At 27.1% G+C, this 18,749-nt stretch overlaps 1 protein-coding gene across 2 annotated transcripts; it reads right to left on the bottom strand.

Moving 5' to 3' along the window:
* Nucleotides 1–2,066: 2,066 nt before the first annotated feature.
* RhoGAP93B (MyTH4 and RhoGAP_KIAA1688 domain-containing protein RhoGAP93B) lies at nucleotides 2,067–16,794 on the bottom strand. 2 transcript variants are annotated; one of them, XM_015524261.2, is made up of 17 exons: nucleotides 16,616–16,794; nucleotides 16,359–16,460; nucleotides 12,197–12,467; nucleotides 11,922–12,061; nucleotides 11,763–11,847; nucleotides 10,295–10,777; nucleotides 9,911–10,223; nucleotides 8,771–8,956; nucleotides 8,144–8,407; nucleotides 7,972–8,088; nucleotides 7,773–7,897; nucleotides 4,881–4,979; nucleotides 4,636–4,779; nucleotides 4,337–4,563; nucleotides 4,003–4,270; nucleotides 3,769–3,926; nucleotides 2,067–3,381 (listed from the first exon to the last, which is right to left on the bottom strand). In XM_015524261.2, exons 1-17 carry the CDS (start codon nucleotides 16,636–16,638, stop codon nucleotides 2,919–2,921), a joined length of 3,468 nt encoding a protein of 1,155 aa, XP_015379747.1. In that variant the 5' UTR covers nucleotides 16,639–16,794; the 3' UTR covers nucleotides 2,067–2,918. The 2 variants fall into 2 exon arrangements, with proteins under 2 accessions (XP_015379747.1, XP_015379748.1); XM_015524262.2 differs by lacking the exon at nucleotides 4,881–4,979.
* Nucleotides 16,795–18,749: the final 1,955 nt, after the last annotated feature.

The raw sequence follows: 18,749 nt of genomic DNA, 5'->3' as shown, positions 1-18,749 counted from the left end.
TAAAATTTATGGTGGTAATTGTTATTTTGATCCTTTAAATCTTAACAGTGGTGGCATGAACTTTTTTTCATATGAAGCAATAATCTTAAATAATATCCACCCACCAATTTTTTCACACTGCATTATTTTTTATTCATTTTAAATGCTGTTCAATTGTGACTATGTGAGTACAAATTATTAATTAGTTTAGCCGTCTAGGTCTTGATAACTGCAAGTCATTGGGATACCCAACCGCCAATTTTTCATGAGGCGGCCACTTCATGAAATAGTTATTCACACTGTTTCTGCGTCTTTAGAATACTCTTTACCTGAATTAAGAAAAATACTAATTTGAACTGCTTAATTAATTATAATGAAAATAAATTTGATTCTGATTAGTTGTAGTATACCATGTTTGTCAATAATATCCATCACATTATATATAATTTATATGAAAACAAGGCCGACAACCTCTGTTAATGTCATTATATGCGGTTCTAAGTAATATATTATATTTAATGAAATCCTATTATCTATGGCCTTTGCATAATTTATTTGAATACAAAAATCTTTAATCATTACTAAAACAGTTGCTATTTCAAAAGGGAAACAAATTTTCTTATGAATAATTTTTTGTTGGTAGGTACTTTTTGTCATAAAAATAAACTGATATATTTATAATACATTAAATTAATATGTACAAATGCATAATGTCAATGAATCACTGAGCAGATTGTGTAATATTGCTAATTGAAATAAAACCAAAATAAATGGGCATATTTATCAATAATAATTGTATTCAAGGGGTTGCTGATATGAGGCATCACTCCCACTTAAGGTTATTTTTATACAGATTTTATTATTGAGCATATAAAATCAATGGTCATAATTGTAAAATATTTTGAATCACTATTTCAATAGATTCCTAATATTTTTTGATTTTATGAATATTTGTTTTGTACAAAAGCTTTTACATATACTTGTATGTTTAAAAGCAGAATTATTAATGATTAATTATTGATGGTGAGAACTGATAGCCTCCATCAGATATAGTGTTACCAAGAATTAGAAGTGCCAAGTAAATTTAAAATTATTTTTATATTCTATCAACATATTAATATGAATATTTAAAAGAATACTAATGTAAAAAGGAAAATGTTTGCAGAACTCCATTCTTATACAAGAACATTAAGCAAAGGCATTAATTTATAGTTTTGTGTCAAATGTTAAGACATTTAAGAATTGATAACAATAATCAAATCGCTTTGCTAAATAGGTTTATTCATATTTATAAATTATTATAAAACATGATTTTGATAATCGATCAGATTTTCTTTTACACAAATGGAAGCCAGTAAGTGTAGAATGCAAGAAGATAATTAATATTGAAGTAAACTTAACATTTTTCATAAACATATCTGTAGCTAAGAAGAATCAAAATATTCAAAAAATGATTACTTTTGTCATAAAAAATGTCTAAAACTGCCAAAATGTTACACTATTGTAAATTTGTAAATTACACCTTTGAGAAATCAGTGTAATGAATATCTTAAGGGAAAAAAATCAAGTGCATACTTTATTTTTCTTCTATGAAATACTCAATGGTTATGATTGCATTTGAATGGCGATATGAATAGGCTTCTCAAATATATATCAATTCTAGTCAAATTCTCCGCTATTTTGTTATCTAAAAATAGAACACTCGTTATTACTAAAATTTAATTATTATTGATTTCAAATATGATAGATTGATAGCATAGTGCTACAGATAGGCTCACCAATTTTGGGGTGAAAACTATTTGTGAATATAAATTCATCAGGAGAATATAATCATGAAGTAGCAAGCCAAGAACATCGGTCTTACGATTTGAGTCATGGTGCCATTGAAAGTAATTATAGGAAGAATAGAAAATGTTAAAGGTACATAATGAGAAAAATGTGAAAAATGTAATCTAGAACATACAGGTAATGAATATAGCTCAAGTAAATATAGAAGAGCCTAGATAACTCAATGGTTTAAACTGTTTGAAGCCCTAAAAACATTCCTAAATTCTTGGTACATTAGGTTTAAAAACTATTTAACAAAATAAAAACAATTCCAACTTTATTATTCATACAATAACACCACAAAGAAATTAAGAAAGAATAAAATGTATAAAAATTATAATGACAATATTGTTCCGGTGTTTGATACAAAAACTGAACTTATAAATAAATGCATTCAGACAAAAAAAAAAAAACAAAATAATATTAATAATAATAATAATAAAAGATCTTTATTCCTAGTCCCAGAACAAAAAATATTCCAGTAAAACAAAATAATATGAATTCTAGTTTGTTTATAGCATACGACTAAAACATTTTACTAGATTTATGTTAAATTAATAAGCTTTATGAAACTTAACAAATACAAAATAAAGTCATTAAAAGTTTATTTTTATTTTAAAACAATGCAATGTATATTTATAATTCACTTATTTGTACACAATTAATTTTTCTAATATCTCTTGACTATTTAAAAATATAATAGTATTAAATTATTAAGTAAATAATCTAATACTGTTTATTGTTACTATAATTTATAACAGCAAAACAAAAGTAAAAAATAAAAATGTATAAATAAGCTATTAAAAAATTATACATCATATTAAAGGCAGTGGGAGGGTATATCATTAAAGTAGTATTTAAGTAATTAGAATATATTTTAAGTAAAATTTTGCGAGTCATTTACATGGTAACACTTATCTAAACTACCAAAAATCAATGTCAAACATTTTGTCATCATATTTAATTTATCATATGTATATATTATAGTTAATATTAGCTTAAAAATAATTAAATTAGTGTGCAATTAAGCTTCCATAATAATAACCTTTGGTTTGTGTAGTTTTGAAACTAAAACAGTTTCATTAATTAGTTATTGAACATAACAGATCTATTTAATAAACTCCTTCCATAAAGGATGCATCAAAATGTAATATTAACAAACGCATAAAAGCCATCTCTTTACGAGCATTGTCAAATATAACACGAGGATCAATTGAAGTACAACGTAAACAATTAGGAGCCATAACCATAGCTAGGTTACTTGCATCCATTTTGGTAACTTGAACAACTTCAGGTTTGGTAAATAATTGTAGGAAGTGAATAAGGTATGCCAAAACAGCTTTATTTATAGGTGGCAATCGATGAATAATAGCAATGGCGCGGCGAGCATCTTGATGGGCAGCAATACATTCAGCATACATATGATCAGGAACAAGAGGCTCGTATAATTCACGATACCAAAGTTTTAATAAAGATGCTGGGGTATGGGCATCAGTCAACTCATCAGATCCAGGGACTTCCCATACATCTAAACGACTTTTAAGGGTCATAACTTCATCCATGTCAGCTGGTACTCTATAGAGTATAAAATATAAATTAGGAATGTTTAATATTTAATAAATATTTATAAACTAATGTAATACATCTAATTTATTTTAACTGAAAAAAATAGTAAAAAAAAAAAATTATACATCTACATTAATGATTAATAATAGATTTTATCATTGATTATAATTTATAAATTCTATAGATTACTTACTTACTGAGGTAAAAATTGTTGTGCTGAAATTACTAGCAACCCTGGTTTTGTTATCCAGAACTGGCTAGGCGGCTAGACTATAGATACACCACTAAAGATCTAGACAGCAACACCAGAATCACTAGCAAATTCAGCAAACAGATTTGATTTTCTTACCACAGTAATCTATAATATATATCAAAAGTATTATTTATTTTGGTTACCTAAATATTCCTTCTGTTTGATCACCTCTATGCCTTAGTACTAATTCAGATAATATGGTTTGTATCCAAGGTAATTTATAGTTAGGAAAACGTTCTTTTTGAAGATCAATAACTTCATTGATTGTATTACCAAAAAGACTAGGCCTGAATATTTGCATCTGTTAATAAACAAGATATTATGAATAAACGCGAGTTTATTTGGTAAAGTATAATTTAATACAAAACCAATCTTACCCTAGCTTGTTCAATATCTTCAAGTGTTGGTCTTCGAACTGCTTTTTTACCGTCTATACCCATTCTGTGTAATCTTTTAGTGGCTACACTAGCATAATGGCTTACTTGGACATGGACAGGCCACCGACCAACTTCTGTTGCATAACTGTCTAGACCTGGATCTCTATGTCTTTCCATATAACTTTCTAAGTATTTTTGTAATTTAGGAGAAGGTGGGAAAAAAGATAAACAAATTGCCAAAAGTTCCCATCCACGTCGTAAGCTTTCTCTGAAAAACAAAAAAAATTTTAGGAATAAGATAAAATTCTTTATCTATTTTGATAAATATTCATACTTTCTAGGATTTTCAGTTGTTTGTCTACATATTTGTATGTATAATTCATCTCGAAGAGTTGGTTTCATAAAACCAGTCATACATATTTCTAAAGCCACACTATTTAATGTCATTCCTAATTTTGCTTTGCGATCACTCATATAAGTTTGCACCAATTTAAATAAATCGCAAGCTTCTTTTTTCAATGCTTTGTCAGACAGAACTAACATAGGTTTACGAATTGGATCCTAAATGTTTTAATTGAAATAAAAGTAAGATATAAATTTAGTTCAAAAATAAAATAAATATTTAGTTTTTACCTTAGACCACGAAAGCATGTCTCTCACTGAAAATTTTTTTCTGAAAATCCCCTTTTTATGTATATTTAAGTTATCCTGGGCATATTTTTCGATGTCACTTTCAGAAGTAGTTTTTTTATCACGATTTAATAAAGTTCTGGAAGTCTGTAAATATAGTTTAAGTATGAAAATAAAGACATTATGATTTCATTCAAATTCAAGATGTTCACACTATTCTAATAGCATTTGCAAAAGCATATATAAACCTGTTCATAGTAATAGGCAGGTGAACAGGAACGAGCATCTTGAGATAATGATGGGTGGAATACACCTCGATTGGAGTTTGCATAACGAGCCAGCATAAACTATAAGCACACACAAGAAAAAAACAATAGCTAACATGCAGAGATATGAAAATATTTGAAATTTTAAAAATATATATATTTAAAGAATATGTATTAATAAAAAAATAAACTAGAAATATAATAATATGATTAATCTCAATATAACATTAATGTTGTAGTTTTTTAATTTTTTTTATAAGACTAATCAAGAATTTTTAATAATTAAATGAAAAAAAATGTACATTCTCAAATTCATAACTTTGATTGTATTTATGTTTAAAAAAATAATGGAGCTACTGCACATATTAAGTTATTCCTAAAGCATTGTGAAATTTTGGTAGTTCTGTTTTAAATACTGAAAAATTAAGTTATCCTGCAGTTAATAAACAGCTTTTGCTATATTGTACAATTGTATAGTTGTAAGATCCTCGATAATGGGTTTGGAAAATATGGGGACTATGGTGAATTAAACATTTTAGTAATTAATATTAATCTAGCATTATTAATAATTATTGGTAAAAATCATCAAAGTATAATGTAAACACTAGATTCTTAATAAAAATTTAAAAACTAAAAAATTTTTGAAAAAGTTATCCACTAAAAATGAATGGTAAAAAAAGGGATTTTCCTTTGAACATAAGTATGTATATAAATTTTAAACAATAATTTTAATAAAATAGTAATTGAATGAAAAAACTGTGGTGATAACACTTGGTGAATCGCCCTGTAATAAAGGGATGAATAGGTTAAGAGTATGTTGCACCTGTAAGTGTTGTTTCGTCTTACACATGTACTACATATCAAATTTTCGTTTACTAATTTCAATAATGTGCTGTTAGTTTTGATATAGGAGTGAATTGACCTATTATCAAACTTTTAAGTCAGAACATTAACTGTGTTTTATCGTACATTTTTTAGGATATCTTAACTTTTAAATAAGTTATATGCATTTTCAAATAGTTTACATATTTATAACTTATTTAAAAATTAAAATATCATAAATAACCAACAAGAAAACACAGATAATGTTCTTACCTAAAAGTGTTATAATAGGTCAATTTACTCTAATATCAAAACAAACAGCACACAATTGAACCTAGCAAACGAACATTTGCTATGTAGTACGTGTGTAACATAATATGCGATTGTGACGTCCAGTAGGTTTCAATTATACCTCATATTGAGTTACTCTCTACAATGTATATTTTGTGTTTAATATTTAAGCCTTAGATATAAATGTCAAATGTTTCAAAAATTTACAACAAGATTATTGGAAAATTTTTGTGATTTTGTCTCAAATTTTTAAGTATAAATGCTAAAAACCCAATTGTGTTTATGTATTATTAATATTTTTAAAGACCTATAATAACAACTCATGATGAACTTTATTTTAAACTTTCTGACTTTTGATCCAGTGAAAAATTTGTTGAAAAATATAAAACAAAGATATCAAAAATCTATAAATAACTTAAAAATACATAGAAAATTATTTTTAGATTCTGAGCAAAGCTATAAATATATTGATTCTACAGTGATGTTTTTTATTTTATGTCATATTTTTCGTTTCAGTGTAGGCAATAAGTTGTTGAAATAATACTTCAATTTTTAACTTCAGTAGCTTTTCTGGTTGGAAAGTGAATCTAGTTGGTGCATTATGAAGGTCAAAATTTAAAATTCAAGGTAGTTTTCAAAAGTGCTTGGAAAAATAAAAATAAAATAAAGGAAAAACGGGAATTTTTACACAAAATTGGCATAGAGTTTAAAATTTTATAATATTAATTAAATTTAAAATTTAAAACATAATTTCACCTAAGTAGTTAATTCTATAAGAAAAAAATCTAAAAACTATACACAGTTTTATTTTTTATGGTTATTTTAAGATAAATTTAGATGAAATTTCATATTAAATAACCAGGAATAACAATTTTAGTATAATTTATATTTTAATTGCAATAGTTAATGTTGTTAATGGCTTGTATTAATATTTTATAGGATAATATTGTATTTGCAAAATATGAATTACTAAGTAAGCCAGGTACATAATGAATCTGATTTGATTATAATTAGTAATTTATTTTATAGGAACCTACATTTTTTTTTTATATTTATATATAATAGCAATCTAATAAATATAGTATAAAATATCCAAGACTGACAAACAGGATTTTTTATTTTTGGACCCCCCCCCCCCCACCAAAGTACCAACTAGATTCACTTTCTGATCGAACGAGGTACTGAAGTCAAAAATTGAAGCACTTTTACTGCCCTAAAACGTGATCACAGACAAAAAAATAAAAATAAAAAATAAATAAAAACACACATCATGGTAAAATCAATACATTCATCGCTCCGCTCAGAATCTAAAATTTTAATACAAACATTTGGTAAAAAATTAAAATATCTATGGCTTTTCATTTTTGAGTAATAATAAAAAAACAAAACCAAATTTTTCAAAAACTGGTTTCGAGCAAATATGCTAGTTTTTCTTGAATATATTAAAAAATACTAGACATTTATTATTTGTAACCCTCTAAAATAATAACTAAATCCAATTAGTTTAAACCAAATACAACCTCAGTGTAAAATCTAATATGTTTTCTAATAACAAAAACCCATAACATTGTTGAACCTATTAATTATTATATATTTTACATACTATCATTTGATTCAAAATAATAATTTTTATTGAGTTTATTGAACTTATAAATAAGCGACTACAGTTCTAACAACACATAATCATACCTGTTTTCAACAATATATCTTTCAAATAATTTTAAGATTAAGACACGTGCTAATATACATAAGAGTATTTACCTCATTTCTTTCCATAATTGGAGAATATAAAGCAGCTGAAGGTTGAACATGTTGATCTTTTCTTCTTCTTAAGGATGTGTGTTGAGTTTCTAAAGGAAGAGTTGGAGCTGAATTGCTAAATGGATCTTAAAAAAATAATACAATTTTGCTACTGAATATGTAAAAAAAAAACTTATTTTAATTAAAAACATTAAATTACCAGACATTGATGGGGCGACTAGATTTGCTGATCTTTGAGATGATAAAGTATTTGTAACTGTATTATAATAATGTTGATTACTACTTGATTCAACCGCATAATCACTAACTCGAGTATCTAAAAATGAGTTGTTTATAGCTGTTTAAAAAAAATAAAGAATATTAGTATTTACCATTGACATAAGTCCGAGGTTGTGATGTTCTCATTGCTGTCAAATGATCATAATCTAATTCATCTCTTAAATAATGTCTAGAAGATGCATTTGATGGAGATGGTGAACTTGATTGTTCACCCTGACTAATTGCTCCTTCATCGTCAGCAAACTCATCACTATCATATCCAGTAGCCGTGCCCATAACATTAATTAAATCTTCAATTTCAGCATCATCATCTTCAGAAAAAGTCCCAACTGTATCTCCAAACCTATATGATGATCCTATCAAGTATAGAACATAATTTTTAAGTTTTCAATTATATTTTGAAAAATATATTTATTCTGTTTCACATAAAAATAATCTCAGGTGCCAACAGATTATTGTCTTGGTCAGCAAGATCACTAGTCTTGATTAAATCAGTTTATCACATCAGCTTTCATTTTTGACTACTTACTGCATCCATAAAAAATCATTACTGGGTTAATCTTAGCAAAATAAAAGCTTGAGAGTGGTGGGAATAATAAAGCGACGCACTTGGCACACATTTGCCTTACACATTGCTAGCACCACATACAGAAACCCACCATCTAAGGCAACTCTTATATGACAATATAAAATGTAAAATAAGTAATTAAATACAGTACCTGATAATTTCGCTTGTTCTAAAATGTATTGATGAAGTGGCAAAATTCTTCCTTCAAACACATCTAAATTACTATATAAAGGGATTTGTTTTTGATCTGATGTGGCTGGACTAACACTTTTTCGAACAGCTCCACCACGTTGACTAGACGAACTTGAGTGATTTGATACTGGTCTTGCTTTTAAATCTAATAATTTTTTTTTTTTTTAATGTTTATTAAAGTGAAACTATAATTTGTGGCTTGGTGAGGCGCGGTCGTACGCTTAATCTGCGGAATTGCACTGAGCGTATGTACCGGCCGCAGATGCTAACTGCTGGATGGGTGACCACCCAGGATTTTTAGCAGCATATTCTTGCCCCACATACACAAACACGTGTTACAACCCTACCCACTTAAAAACCTATAAACAAATACACAAAAATAATCTCTACTGTACCACCCTACACCCAATGGCCTATGTTGCCGCGCGTTCCCCTTACAAAAAAAAGAAAAGAAAGAAACTATAATTTATACAGCATGGTTTCTGTCATAAAATTTAAATCACATGGAATTTAACACCATAAAACAATTAACTCATCAACTAATGTACTTATTTTTAACATGGTATGGATTCCTCCATAGAGCTGTACCTTGAGTATTCATATCTAGCGATACAAATATGGGTTACATAATATTATGCATGTATCAACAGAAAAAAAAAAATGAGATGTGTATTCTGTATGACTTTATGTATGTTACAAGCGAAATATCTCTTTTAGTCAAAGAGACTGATGGCAAATCTAAAAAGAGGTTTAAAACTTCACAAGAACTGCTCCAATATATACATATATATATATTTTTTTTGAAGTAGTTAAATTAATGAACATGGTTATAAATCTTTTTAAATTCAAAATCAAACATAATATTCTAAAATACAAAGGGAAAAATAATTCTACCAAGGACAACTAACTTGAAAAATATTTTAACTTACATATGTAACAGCAAAACATATTATAATATTATGAAGAACTAACTGGATAAAGGTGATATTCTTATTTTAATAAGTTTTCAAACTTGTATCCACTCAAGCTTTAGTATTAAAGAATAATGTTTACTCCTATTGAAAGTAAAAATATTTAAAATAATATTGTTTCAACTTACGGTTATCCAAAGCTTTGTTGTCAGATCTTAACCTTTGGTCAATTTTATTAGCCGTTGGAGGACTACTTGATACACTAGAACTAGAATTATCATTTTCTTCAAAATCATCATCACTACTTGTAAGTCCGACATCTTTTGAACATTTTGTATGTTTTACTGATTGTGTTAAAGATGATTTTGAACTGGACTGACTAGGAGCAGCTGGTGGAGGAGGAGGAGGAGCAAAGTTAGCATATTCAGGAGTTAATGGTGGCCGTGATTTAGATGCTGTAGGTGATCCAGTATCAGAGTGAGAATGCCATTTACGTGAACTCTAAAAATTTAAGGTATGCCATTAAACAACTGATAGATAACAATACATATATATAAATTATATTTTAATACCAAAGGAGTGGATTCTACTGATTTTTTTCCATGCCGCGGAGGCATTCCTAGTAATCCACTTGGAGCAAGATATTTTTCATGCATTGAATCTTCTTCTTCTGCTTCAATTGAAGTTTTGGTAGCGATTGACTTTTGCGCAAAACTTTGGCTCCTACAAATCTGGCTATTAGATAAACTGGAAGACAAAACCACAGGTGGACGAGGACGAGAACAACTGTTGTTACGATTATCATGACCAAGACTATAGCCACCTCCAATACTTATATCAGTATCGAAGCTTTTTTGTTTGCCTAATAGTAATTGGTATTGAGAAGCATTGGAAGAACTTCGTTGAATAGGAAGATTATTTTGTGGTGTAGATGGTTGAGAAAGTTTTTTTCTAAATAATGGTGTACTGGCAGACATTGACAAACCAGGATTAGCATCTTTGCCACTAGATGATTGAATAGAAACACAACTTGAATCACTTGAACGACCAGAATCCTATACAAATTGAAAATTAAATTAATATTACAACATTGAAAAACTATAAATAGTATAATATAATAGTACCAATTAATTATAAATATAAAATAAAATCAACTATTTTAAGTTTCTAGCTAGAACGAAAATTGCTTTAATTGTTAAATTATAAATTATTTTCCTTTTGTATTTTTAATAAGATAATTATGAAATCTATAATAATTTCTGATTATTAATCTGTAAAGGTCTAGATTACATATATTTATCTTGCTAGTAGTACAAAAGCTAAAGTTAATTGTTGTAAATATGAATTTATAAACATTTAGATAAGACTATAATTTAATCTATTTTATTTGTTAAAAACATATAATTATTTCAAGTTAAATGGATTTTTTTTTCACTCTAAACTAGTGGTGTTGCATAATTGTAATCAACACACAATTCATCTTATCTATTTAAATATATAAATGTGAAATGAAAATTTTTGTACAGGGTAAATTCAGTAACTACTTATCAGATTTTTATTGATTATTATTTTTTTTTTTTTTGTTACAAAAGAGTACATTGTGGAACAGGTTTTTGGCATAAATTTAGCCAAATTTAGTTTTGGGGGTAAGATGATGATCATATTAAAAAACACCATCTTTCCACCAAAAAATATACTAAATATTAAATATTTTTGTACATTATAAGGTTACAATTGGTTTAAAATCTTATGTGGATTACTTATTAATCATAACTATTTATTATTTTTCTGCATTATTTATTTCGGTTTATTTTTCTAGTATAAATTACAATTATTTAATTAAGAATGTAGTTTGTACAAAAAAATATCTATATAAATATAAGGTACTTTTCAGCTCACACTTTAATTCAGATTCAATATTTTAATAGTTCTTTAGCTATAATCTTAAAAATTTCAAAAATCATTCGTTTAGTTCATTTTCAATAGTAAAAAAATTAAATATTCTAACTTTTTTTAAATAAAAATCTTAATATTATTCACCTGTGAATAAGCAGTACGATTGTACCAAACATTAGGCTGATTTCCACGTCGTCCTCTACTAGGTGTATTAGCTTGTTGTTGGTGTCTAAATAAATAAATAAATTAGTTTTTTTAAGAAAAAAGTTTTTACATCACAAATTAAATATAAGATTTTCATACTTATTATGATGATGGTGATGATGATGATGGTGAGATCTGCGAGGTGTAAGAGGAGAAGTTTGAGTTTCAGAATCCACAGAGCGTTTAGTTGATGCAACTGGATCCATTAACTTAAAAGTTCTGACATTCTCAACATTACCCTAAAACACATTAAAAATTAATCTTAACAAACATATACTAAATATCTGCATTTAATTTAACATATACACAAATTTCATATATATATTTTCATTTACACTTTATGACAAATTTTTTTTTTGTATAATTTAACTTACCAATGTTTGATTACTTGATAAAAGGGGTACTGTCATTCTATTACGTCCAGGTGTCTGAGTTGACACAGATTCTTTAGAATATTTACGATCATTTTCATCATTCACAGCAGGTTCAGTATTTTGTTTCAGTGTTTGTAATTTAGCCAAAGGTATAATATCAGAATTGGGAGGTCGGTGCCAAACTGTTTTTTGAGAAGCTGTATTGTAGTAGTAAAAACGATTTGTGATAGGGTCAAATAGTTCCCACCACTGATTGTTGTCTGTCTTTTTTCTGCAATATAAACATATTTGATAAATAAAAATAGAGTTGGTTTATTTAAGAATAAATAAAACTTTATTTCATAGAGTATGAAATTCAGGGAATAATAAATGATACAAAATACAATTTGTATGAAACATATTATGTAACATACAATACTTTTTTAAGCTAACAATATAATGGTTATTGGTTACCCTTGTAGGAATGATAATATCAATTTGATATATACAGCTCTAAAATTATACTTTTTTTAGAACACATATGTGTTATCTAAATAATTCTTAATGTTAGAATGACGCAATTTCAGTTGACGAGCCAATATATTACGACCTAAGTCTAAATATTTCATAATGGATTAAATAATTTTGTTTTATTAAATATCCAAATTAAAAGTGTTGTGGTTATAATTACATAGTATAAATAACCATGTATAAAATATTAAAATAATATAAACTAATTAATATTTTAGAATATACGCGTCTGGGAAGATACCTCAAATATGGCTAAAAGCTACATTTGTTACACTACCGAAAAAGCCAAGTGCAAAACGTTGTGACGATTTTCGTACAATCAGTCTTATGAGTCATTTACTAAAACTATTTTTAAAAATAATTCATCATAGGATCTTTAGAATATGTGTAGAACAAATGATCAACACACAATTTGGTTTCAGAAATGCTATGGGTACAAGAGAAGCTATTTTTAGCCTGCAAGTATTATTTCAAAAGGCCAGAGATGTTAATCAGAACATATATGCATGTTTCATTGATTATCAAAAGGCGTTTGATAATGTAAAACACGACAAGCTTATAAAAATATTGGATAATTCTGTAGTGGATAAAGGGGATTAGAGAATTATAAGTAATCTATATTGGAATCAAAGAGCAGTCATACACGTCGATGGAGAACTATCGGAGGAAGTATTAATTAAGCATGGAATAAGACAGGGTTGCGTTTTATCACCACAGTTATTTAATATATATTTGGAATTTGTTTTCCGTGAAGCTCTAGAAGGAATTGAAGATGGCATTAAGGTTATAAGGTTAATGAGGAATGTTTAAATAACATTAGATACGCTGACGATACGGTAATTTTTACAAATGACATTGTGGGGTTACAATACTTAATGGAAAGAGTAGTAGAGGTAAGCGAAAGATATGGCTTGATTCTAAATACCAAGAAAACAAAGTTTATGATATTATCAAAAACTCATAACTTAGGAGGACATTTAATAATTAAAAATAAACGTATAGAACAAGTACAACAATTTAAGTACCTCGGAACAACAATAAATGAAGATTGGGATCATTCATTAGAAATAAAATGTAGAATTGAAAGAGCTAGGGAAGCATTTTGAAAAATGTCGAAAGTATTCAAGTGTCATGATCTGTATTTTGCTAAAAAAATCAGACTGTTAAGGTGTTATGTGTTTTATGTATTATTATATGAAGTCGAAACCTGGACATTAATAGAGTTAACATGCAAAAAAATTGAAGCCTTTGAAATGTGGTTGTATAGGCGAATGCTAAAAATTACTAACCAATTGGTACTGGAAAGGATGGGTAAACAGAAGGAACTGTTAACTACAATAAAAACTAGGAAGCTGGAATACTTTGGACACATTTTAAGAAATAATCAACGATAAAATATACTACAGCTTATATTACAAGGAAAGATAGAAGGAAAAAGAATTGTCGGAAGGAGACGTATATCTTGGCTGAAGAGTCTCCGTGACTGGTACAATAAACATCTATTGATTCATTTAGAGCATCACTTGACAGGAATAGTATAGCCAATATGATATCCAACATACGGAACGGACAGGAACTCACAGAAGAAGAATATTTTAATATTCATAAATTATTATTATTGCATATCTGTACTGTTATAATTGATATAGTTAATCACCATTAAAAATAAATAAATATAAATAAAAAATAATTTCAAAAATAATACTATTGTTATTTTAAAAGTAATATTTCAAAAAAAAAACCTTATATAAGTACAGGATGATACTTTTAAGTGAGTACACTAATTATCTCGAAAAGTATTTACTTTTTTCAAAATATTTTTTTAAGTGGTTACAAGTTGTTAAAAAACCAACGTTTTTATTAAAAAATTATATTTTTAAATATTTTTTATCCTTATCATTTTTTAAGTTGTTTACTTTTCTGAATGGCAACATAGAGTTTTAATTTCATATTCCAAAGCAGAATATTTTTCTAAGTATTTTGATTCATAAAAATTTAATTTAGCACAAGTAATTTATGAGTTATATGTATTTAAAGTTAAACAAGCAGAAAAGTGGACAAACATTTTGCGGGGTAACCCCGTACCACTCCACTCTGCCAATCAAAACTTAAAATACTTATAACTCAAAAACTACTAGCCCTAAATTTGATTTTAATGAATCTAAATACTTAGAAAAATATTCTGCTTTGGAATATGAAATTAAAACTTTATGTTGTCTTTACTTTTCGAGATAATTAGTGTACCCACTTAAAAGAATCACCCTGTATATAGTTTAAAAATACATTTAACTAAACTAATACTTAACTAATATATATATATAGTTTGGATTCTCAATTCAATGAGATTAATTGACGTAAGAAAAGCATACCAATTAAAAAGTTACTCAACGACACTGTATCACTGTAACTTTGTTAACAAATATAAATTTATAAATTTAAAACAATTTTGAAATTTGAAATGAAACATTTTTAATTATTTAGAATGGATAATTATAATATACATTTTTTTAATGCTTTCTAGATATTTTAAATTAGAAGAATTCAAAACTATATAAAATATTACAAATTATGTACATAGGGAGATAATTGAGTCGTAATACATGATTCCTATCAAAGTTAAATTAAATTTATAATGCATAAATCACCCATCAAAAATGGAAAGAGATGATGCTATACTAAAAAATGAGAGTTAGTTGCATAGGTGTAGAAGGGGGTGGCTAATGGGGCTACAGCCTCTTCGGAATCTTGTTTAGCCTCTTACATAAATTTTTTGAATTACCATTTTTAGAATATATGTTAAGTAGGCATCTGAAACATTGTAGTCTAAATCTTCCATAAAAATGCATTATGCTAAGCCTATGATTAGTTGTAGGTGCCTTGTACAATTTAAATTATTAATTTATCAATTTAAACAAACCTTTGATAAAATGAAAAAAATAAATAAAAATGGGTAGGTATTAAATAATATGTATGATTGTTAATCATAAATCACAATCATTAAGTTTAATCAAATAGTTACTTAGTATCAAATAAAAAAAAATCACACTAATTGTATCTAAATATAATTTATTTGTGAGTTTAACAATAACTAATATCATTATTTAATGTATTCAACTTTTCAAAAAGTAATATTAAAAAATACAATTTTAAATAAATTCACTATTTATTTTGTAAACAATAAAAAATTCAACTAAAAAAACAACAACATTTGTATTGAAAATTATTTTATGGCATAGTATTTAAAAATTATTTTAATTTGGAAATCAACTTATTTATAATTTATTTAAGAGATAAGAAAAAAGTTTAAACTATTTTTGTAGCTCGCAAAACTAAATTTATGTTTTAACTTTTAAACATGACATTGATCATAATAAATGCATCTATGAAATAAAATTGATACCCCATCACATAGATTTATTTATCATCAATTTAGAATATGGTTTACCATATGAGAAATTCATTATTCCTATACTCAAAGGCTAAAGGTCATGTTAATTGGTTAAACCTATGATTATGTATTATCTTTTGATATAATGATGAATGAATATAACAAAAAAAGCATCAAGAATACCAATAACTTGGATTTATTGGTTTAAATAATACATATACATGAAATTTTAATATTTAAACATATAACAATAAAAGTACTTACACAGGCACTCCTACAGGCGCATCCCAAACACATTCACCAGTTGTCAAATTTGCATACATATGTTCTTTAGTCCTGGGTTCAATTATCTCCACCCATTCCACCCTAAAATTTAGATGTTATAAAATGTATAATATTCTAAATCTTAAAACATAAATAATAGGTAGAAGGTAGAACAATAGGTAGATGTAAAAAGTTTAATATTCAGAACTCACTACATAAATGGTTTTTGTGGAATCAGAAATAAAAAACTCAATTACCTTTCCGATGTCAATGAAGTCATTTTTGGTTGAGTTTATATATATTTGAATATTTCTTCTCAAACAACGGAAGTCAATGGTCTACATAATCGCTACATTTTTGTCGAAAAAACTAAAACATCCTATACTCCAATTCCTATAGTCTACACTGGAAGTCTGAAAATTTGTTTTTTACTTTTTGATAATATTATATACATATATCTCTATAAAAAAATTCGGCCATCTAGTACCAACACCATCTGATCTGCGGTAAATGTATTGCTATTATGTAGAACCTCTTTGGAATTCAAGGAGCTATTAAAGCGGGAAATTTAATGCTTTTTGTAAAAATAGCTAGCTGTAGGCTGCTACAATAATTATAATATAATTTGATATTATAATATTGTAATGATTGATACTTACTAATTACTACTTAAAATCATAAATTTAATTATAGTCAGATTATATATAATTATATAACATTAAATAATTATATTATATATTATTGTATATTAGTCTATATCACTACTTTTACTTAAGTATTTGTTTAAAGTTCTATCATGTTCTAGTAAATTATCTTTCAGACAAATGCTAATAGTTTGATATAGTTCTTCTACTACAATTTGTATATCAAATTAGAAGCCAACATTAACTATTCTTCTAGTTATTAAATCTCTCATTTTATTATTTTTTTCTTTAGATATATTTTATAATCATAATATATTACTGGTTATCTCATAATCATGTTGTAAATGCTTAGATCGTATAATATGATCCAAGTGTAAATGTAATCATATCTGTTATTTTGTTTATTTCTGTTTTCTTTAGTACTTAGAAGATACAACAATAAATAACTCGGTAACTAGGTACTCTTGTTCAAGTTTTGATCTAAAATTCTAAACAGTATATTAACATTGAAAATTAAATTCATCTATTCAATAATTTCATGTAAAGAAGCGTGGTTTTGGTGTAAAGAATATTTATCCATATAGTTTTGTCTTTTATACAAAGACTATATAGTTCTCCGTACTAAAGACTGTTAATAATGCCACAAGACATTTCTTAAATACCTAGTACAACAATTCTCAAGTACCTATTCAAAAATCTATTTTTTATACAGGTAAATTATAAAAGGAATATACGAATAAGAGATTGATCACTATTGGTAGTTGTTAAATCACTCTTTAGCCTGTATGTCGTATGACGTATGTATTTTATACCTTGTACTTACTGTACTTTTTTCTTTAATATACAAGGAAGTATGTTAAGTCTCTACTCAATAGTAAGCACACATCAGAATATTAAATAATGTTTTCCTTGTGTTGAATGAAAAAACACAACAGACCATTATTCTATATACAACATTTAGAGATTATTACTCTAACGCAGGCATAGGCGCACATAGGGTGTGAATTTAGGGGGTGTTGAAATAATTTATAGTACACAGACCCGTGGGGAGCGAAGCCCCCCACTACACCACCCTAATACTATAATAATTGCATTGCAATAATTATAAATTTTATTAAAAATAAAAATAAATATTTTGTAATTATATTACAAGTTATAATAACATGTAATCATTAATTATTAATGTTAGACAAGATTTAATTTTCTGTTTGATATTGCAAATGTTTGCAATATAATTTCCCCCTCTATTTTATTGGTAAGATCACTCTCAATGCTAAGCGTAGATAGCTTGGTAAATCTTTCTATCTTTCTTGGCCCATATTGGCGCGTAACCAGTTTTTCAATCTACGCATAGCTGAGAAGGAGCGTTCACACGTTGACGAAGAAATTGGAATTGTTATTCCCAATAGCTTACAGACATTTGGAAACGAACTTTTATAACATTGATTTTTCATGCCTTCATATATAAAGCTGGCTGGTAGACTATTCATTAAAACCATCATTTCTGCTGATAAACTAACTGTTGATATTTTAAAAAAATATCCTGATATACATAAACAGATTTATATAATAATATTTCAAAAGATATGACTATGTAATAAATATTTTAAATAGTTTATGCGGTGCTAATTTTAAACCTGGGAGTGCTAAGCACCCCCAAGCACCCCCCTATGTGCGCCTATGAACGCAGGCCCGGATTGAAGCGGTGTGCCAATTTTTTCACGTCAGCCGTTCAATAGAAAGGCTG

This window comes from Diuraphis noxia, unplaced genomic scaffold, assembly GCF_037042655.1.
Source record: "Diuraphis noxia isolate RWA-SAM2 unplaced genomic scaffold, SU_Dnox_SAM2 contig0004, whole genome shotgun sequence".
Taxonomy (NCBI): domain Eukaryota; kingdom Metazoa; phylum Arthropoda; class Insecta; order Hemiptera; family Aphididae; genus Diuraphis; species Diuraphis noxia.
The sequence above is the reverse complement of the archived record's forward strand: the minus strand, read 5'-3'. Positions and strand labels throughout refer to the sequence as shown.

What these genes read in the sequence shown, in the direction of transcription:
- RhoGAP93B (XM_015524261.2), bottom strand. Translation starts at nt 16,638, where the DNA reads ATGACTTCATTGACATCGGAAAG. An exon ending in ACTTCATTGACATCGGAAAG is followed by an intron (nt 16,461 to 16,615) that starts GTAATTGAGTTT and finishes TCTAAATTTTAG; the next exon opens with GGTGGAATGGGTGGAGATAA. An exon ending in CAGTAGAATCCACTCCTTTG is followed by an intron (nt 10,224 to 10,294) that starts GTATTAAAATAT and finishes TTAAATTTTTAG; the next exon opens with AGTTCACGTAAATGGCATTC.